This window comes from Eutrema salsugineum, unplaced genomic scaffold (assembly GCF_000478725.1).
Source record: "Eutrema salsugineum unplaced genomic scaffold, Eutsalg1_0 scaffold_2, whole genome shotgun sequence".
Lineage (NCBI taxonomy): Eukaryota > Viridiplantae > Streptophyta > Magnoliopsida > Brassicales > Brassicaceae > Eutrema > Eutrema salsugineum.
The window spans coordinates 14,321,404-14,328,285 of NW_006256829.1; the positions used below are offsets into that span (position 1 = coordinate 14,321,404).

At 37.9% G+C, this 6,882-nt stretch overlaps 1 protein-coding gene across 1 annotated transcript in view; it reads right to left on the minus strand.

Annotated features, from left to right (window-relative positions):
• Nucleotides 1-6,534: 6,534 nt before the first annotated feature.
• Nucleotides 6,535-6,882, minus strand: part of LOC112086549 — a 2,612-nt gene continuing 2,264 nt past the window's right edge. The window contains 1 exon segment of the mRNA XM_024155518.1: nt 6,535-6,545. Within this exon segment, the coding sequence (XP_024011286.1) occupies nt 6,535-6,545 (11 nt within the window).

Consider the following 6,882-nt stretch of genomic DNA (forward strand, 5'->3'; position numbering starts at 1 on the left):
AGGAAGTTAGGATCCATCGGATATTTTTATAAATTTCGGTTCGGGTTCGGTACCTTTATTTCGGTTCGGATAATCGGATCCGGATCTTTTGCCTCAAATTTTTAATTCGACTCACACTTTTTTAATAACAAAAATTCAAAAATATATATATCAAAACTTAAAAATATACCCAAAAGTCCCAAAAATAAAGAAAATATATCTGTAAAACCAGAAATATATACCAAATATCAAAAATATCAAAAAAAACTAATATTTAAAAGGATATATAATTATACTTTGGATAATTCGGGTATCCAATCGGTTCTCGGTTCGGTACTAGTTTGGTTCCGGTTCTTCGGGTATAAGAGTTTAAGATCCATCAGATATTTTTAAAAATTTCGGTTCGGATTCGGTTCTTCCATTTCGGTTCGGATATTCGGATCTAGGTTTTTGCCCAGGCCTAGTTGACGCTCCGGTCTCTGAGCGCACATTAGTGATGTATCTCCTCAATGGCCTCTCCGAAAAGTTTGATAACATCATCAACGTTATTAAGCACCAGTCTCCTTTTCCCACATTTGCTAAAGCTCAATCCATGGTTGACGGGGAAGAAAAACGACTAGCAAAGCAAATCAAACCTCAACCAGCTCATACACAACAAACACTCATCATCTCCAAGCGTTCTTTACACCAACTCTGAGCAAGAACAGTCTCCTCAACGTTACAACAATCAGTCTCAGGGTCAGCAAGGTCGGGGATACAAAAACAAAGGTCATGGTGGACGCAACAACTGGGGACGAGGTCGTAACAACAACTCTTGGCCACAACAATACAACTATCAACCACAGTGGGGATACGGACCACTGCAATGGGGTTACGGACCATCGTACCCATCATATTCATCACCTCCGGTGCGTTTCTCCGGACCACCACCATACTCTTATCCTCCACCGAATGGGATTCTCGGCCACCGTCCGTCACCTCCCCAACACAATGAGGCTCATATGGCTCACGGGATTCACACCATCTCTCCGTCGATGCCGTCCTCACAGTATCTTCCGGCCGAACTTACAAATGCTTTCTTGTCCATGACGTTACAAAACTCTGGAGACTCTAATTGGTACATGGACACAGGCGCTTCAAATCACATTATGGCACAGCCAGGTATTCTACATTCCACTTTTAATTCGAGCGTTAATCCTTTAGTCATGGTCGGTAATGGATCCTTTGCCCGTGTAACAAAACTTGGTCACGACACTATTTCATCACCACATCGCTCACTACATCTTAATCATGTCTTGGTTTGTCCATCTTTTTGTGAAGAATCTTGTGTCTGTTCGTCGTTTCACTACTGATAATCAGTGTTCGGTTGAGTTTGACCCATATGGCTTTTGTGTTAAGGATCTGGTAACGAAGAACAAAATACTCCGATGTGACAGCACCGGACCACTGTACTCGGTTACTCCAACGACCGACACAGCTTCACCTCTTGCGTTGATTTCATCCTCATCAAGTGGCACAATATGGCATCGGCGTCTTGGTCACCTGGTAAAATCTGTTCTATATTCACTTGCTTTAACTGGTGTTTTAAAGTTTAATAAGACTGACTTGACAAACTTGTGTCATGCATGTCAATTGGGAAAACATGTGCATCTCCCGTTTTACTCATCTTCTTTGTGTGTTGCTGCACCTTTTGACGTTTTGCACTCAGATATTTGGACCTCTCCGATTTCAAGTTTTGGAGGAATAAAATATTGTGTTATATTTTTGGATCAGTTTTCTAATTTCGTATAGGCTTATCCTCTTCGTAAAAAGAGTGAAACTTTCAGCAAATATCTTCACTTTGCAGCTTACGTTCGAACTCAATTTCAGCGCAAAATCAAATCATTTCAGTGTGATAACGGCGGCGAATACAACAGTCGCGTGTTCCTTGATTACCTTGCGTCTGAAGGCACCACTATTCGCTTCTCATGCCCATATAAGTCTCAACAAAATGGGCGTGCTGAACGTATGCTTCGAACCATCAACAATCTTATTCGGGTCATGCTCTTTCAAGCGTCTATGCCTGGAATTTTGGGTTGAAGCGCTTTACACAGCCACACATCTTCTTAATATACTCCCATCAAAGTCAATCCATGACCGGGTTCCCTTTACGGTGTTGTTTGCTCGACCGCCCACTTATCACCACCTTCGCGTCTTTGGCTCATTGTGCTATCCCAACTCCATCGCCACAACATCACACAAGCTAGATCCACGATCATCAGCCTGTGTATTTTTAGGCTATCCCACTGATCATAGAGGGTATCGTTGTCTTGACTTAAAGTCACGCAAAATTACTTTCTCACGCCATGTCACATTTGACGAAATGACGTTTCTTTTCGGTCCTTCGTCTGCTCCAACGGCACAGGTACGCATTTTTGATCCTCAAATTGATGCACTTCCTCCACCGATAGAGCGACAGACGTCTGCACCAACACCACCAACACCACCAACACCACCTGCCTCACCAGCGCCACCACCACCTCCTACTGCTACTCCGCCACCACCGGTTGCACATCCTATGATCACTCGCAGTAAGAGTGGTATAGTCAAGCCACGCATTTAATTGTGCCTTCATACGACCACTGTCTCACCATTACCGGCCTCTCATGTACAAGCGGCAAATGATCCTTATTGGAATGCCGCCATGCAAGAGGAATATGACTCTCAAATTAAAAGGGGAACGTGGTCCATAGTACCACGGCCTGTTGCTACTAATGTGCTTCGTTCTATGTGGCTTTTCAGGCATAAATTTAATGCAGATGGGAAGCTTGTGCGATACAAGGCACGTCTGGTAGCCAACGGGAAGTCACAACAGATAGGCGTCGACTGTGATGAGACGTTCAGCCCGTCATTAAGCCCGCAACAATCCGCACGGTATTAGATGTTGCTCTTGCATACGACTGGCCTCTACATCAACTTGACGTCAAGAACGCATTCTTGCATGGTGATTTCGAAGAAACTGTATACATGCATCAACCGCCCAGATTCGTTGATAAAACACGACCAGATCATGTGTGTCTTCTCAAGCGTTTGCTTTACGGTCTCAAACAAGCACCACACACTTGGTATAACCGGTTTGCTATGTATGCAAAGAAGATTGGATTTGTTCAAAGCGCATCAGATGCATCATTATTCATCTTCAACAAAGACTCTAAGTTGGCGTACTTACTCCTTTATGTTGACGACATCAATCTCACGGCATCAACTCCAACTCTTATTCAATCGCTTATTGCTTCTCTTAGCACTGATTTTGAGATGACGGACATGGGACTCTTGCATGATTTTCTTGGCATCGCCGTTACACGTAACTCCTCTGGTCTCCTTTTGCACCAACATAACTATGCTGCAGACATTCTTCATCGCGCCAACATGACTGCATGCAACCCTGCTTGACTCCCGTGGACACAAAGACTAAGCTTGCTGCCGATGATGGTCTTTCCGTTGCTGATCCAACCTTGTACCGGAGCCTTGCTGGTGCATTACAATACCTCAAATTTACGAGGCCTGACATATCCTTTGCCGTCCAAAAAATCTGTTTGTTCATGCACGATCTTCGGGAAAGTCACTTCAATGCCTTGAAACGCATTCTTCACTACATCAAAGGTACTATCTCTTCACTTCAACGCATTCTTCACTTCAATGCCTTGAAACGCATTCTTCGCTACATCAAAGGTACTATCTCTCATGGACTGCAACTTTATCGCTCCAAACCAACAAATCTTGTCGTCTATACCGATGCCGATTGGGCAGGATGTCCGTCGATCAACCTCCGGCTAATGTGTCTTTCTGGGAGATAACTTAGTGTCATGGTCTTCTAAACAACAAGTCACGGTCTCACGGTCTAGTGCAGAAGCTGAATACAGAGGTGTTGCCAATGCAGTCTCCGAAGCTACTTGGTTGCGTAATCTTCTCCTTGAGATGAAATGTCCACTCACCCGTGCAACGATAGTGTATTGCGACAACGTTAGTGCTGTTTACCTGTCGACAAACCCGGTGAAGCATCAACGCACAAAACATGTTGAGATTGATCTTCATTTCATGCGGGAAAGAGTTGCTATTGGGCAAGTACGTGTCCTTCATGTCCTCTCTGCTTTGCAATATGCGGATATCTTCACCAAAGGACTTCCTACAACACTCTTCCTCGATTTTAAATCCAGTCTGAGCGTTCGTAAACCTCCCGATCCGACTGAGGGGGCGTGTTAGAATATATAGATATGTACAAATATACCCATGTATATGTTTAGGGTTTCCTCTGTAACTCTATATATATAGTCCTCAATAATATATAGAGAGTATCGAACTCTACCACATTTACACTCTTACAATCACCATCCCCACGGTTGCTTGTTGAGTAATTCCCATATCTAAGAATCCCCACTCACCAACTCTGTCAATCAGACGACCCATATCGCACCATTGATCATACCAAAAAGAAGTTTTATTACCATTACTCACCTCCACCTTGTGAAATAGCTTCGCCAAATCTTTATACTTGAGGATTTTCTTCCACATCCATGAACCCAGAGTTGTGGTGTCCCTAACCACCCAGAATGATCCGTTTCGAATAAGCTGACGCTGCACCCAATTCACCCAAAGTGAGTCCTTTCCAGAGAGGATTCGCCAGACCAATTTTAGACAACTCACTTTGTTTGCTTCTTCTAGTGACTTCAGCCCTAAACTTCCTTCTTCTTTGGGATGCATATATCCTTCCAAGCTCTTTTAGTTTTTTTTTAAATTTAAAACTGGGCTTGACCAGAAGAATGCCGAACAGAGCTTATTAATTTCTTGGACACAGGCTTTTGAGTGAATGATATAAAACTATCAAAAACTTGGTTTGTGAACATAGATATTCAAAATTTTGGAAATCTACATATGTATAAACCATTTTACAAATCTAATATATTTTAAAGTTTTGATAGATATAGTTGTGTATTATATGTTTTATTATACTATCTTATACTATGTACATAAAAACCGTCAAAAATTAAATTTATTAACTTTAATATTGCAGAGGTTTTTTTTAATATATCACATTATATAATTTAGCAGGAATTAAATGCAGAGCATCCAATAATTTATAAATCATTGAACTTGTTATATATATAAACTAAAATTAAGTACATGTGATGCTCAAACTAATTCAGTTTTCATCACATTAATATTATAAAACAGATTTCTTTCGTGCCTTGAATATTTATCACTAAAACTTTTATTTTGTTTCTTTTAGTTAATTTTGTCATTACTAATCAAGTAAAATTAGTTAACAAGACGCGGACTATATTATTTTTTATTTGGTTGTTTGGAAATCTAATAGTAGTTTGAATTCATTTGTTTTTTATTCTCTATTGTTGAGTATATTTGTTTGGTAGATTTTCTTACATTTTAATGTTTGAAAACATGATTATAAAAACAATATAAACGAGAGTAAATAAAAACATAATAATTTGGACCAATATGATTTAAGTTATTTCTTATTTAATACTTGTTTAGAAAAACATTAGTATATGTTTACCTGATGACTCCATAAATTTTTAGTTAGAACGAAGAAGAAGAAATATGTTGAACAAGTTGTGAGAGAATTAGAGAAAACTGGCTGATGTTTATACTAAATCATAAAAAATCCTATAAACATAAGAAATGATAAACACTAACCTATCTATCATAATAATTAGAGACATTCCATTAGTTAAAGACGGGAGCGGACGTAGTAAAAGCTGAATGGGGTCATGTGTCCCCAACTTTTATAAAATAATGCCCCAACTAAATTTCTTTTTAAATCCGCCACTGGTTAGATATGATTTCTTTTTTTTTTCAAACGACATTCCATTAGTTAGATATATAGATTTTTTATTCTTTTCTCTTTTACTTTTTATTAGATATTGTGTTCCCAACTAAATTTCTTTCTAGATCCGCCAATGGTTAGATATGATTTTCTTTTTTTTAAACGATATTCCATTAGTTAGTTAGATATATAGATCCGCCACTGGTTAGAGATGATTTCCTTGTTTTTTAAACGATATTCCATTAGTTAGTTAGATATATAGATTCTTTTTTTTACTTGTTTATTAAATATTTTTTTAAATTTTGATATTCTTTAATTTAGAAACTAAAGTTCATTACTTTTAAATAGATTCTATTTTTCGTTTTTTTTAACATTTTTGTTAGTTTTTTTTTTCTAAATTTTGGAAACAGAAATGGTATTATCGAGAATACTAATCTATATATATATATATTTTTTTTTTAAATGGTCGATGTGCTATATACACCATTCCATACGAGATATAGATTCCATTTGTTTGTTTTCTTTTTTTAAAAACGTTTTTGATAAATTATTTTTAAATTTTGGTTTTATATAATTTTAAAAACAGTTTGATTGACTACGAAATTAAGCATTAAACCATAATAATTTAGACCGATTTGTTTTAAGTATTTTTTTAATATATCATCACATAAAAACTAATAAAAAATAACATTTAATTACAAATTGGAGCTAATCGGTATTTTTGCAGCCGAAACTCATTTTGGAACTGACATATAAACAAAACACTCTGAAACTCACTGTGAGCGCGACACGTAAACAAATCACTAAGTATATAGATACTAAAAAAATATCAAACTTATTAAAAGTTGCAGAAAAATCTGTTACATTTAAGTTTCCCCACAAACGATTATTTTTTGCAAACAAACAACTTAGCACGTCTTCTAAGTGTGTTTGAAAGTGCCAGACACGAACCAAAGTGGGAAATATAATATAATTTACACAAAAAAGCGATTATATAAAGAGATTTCATGTCTAACTATATCATAACAAACAAACAAACACAGGCTATGGGTAGATTGAGATCCTCAAGAACGATGGGGTTT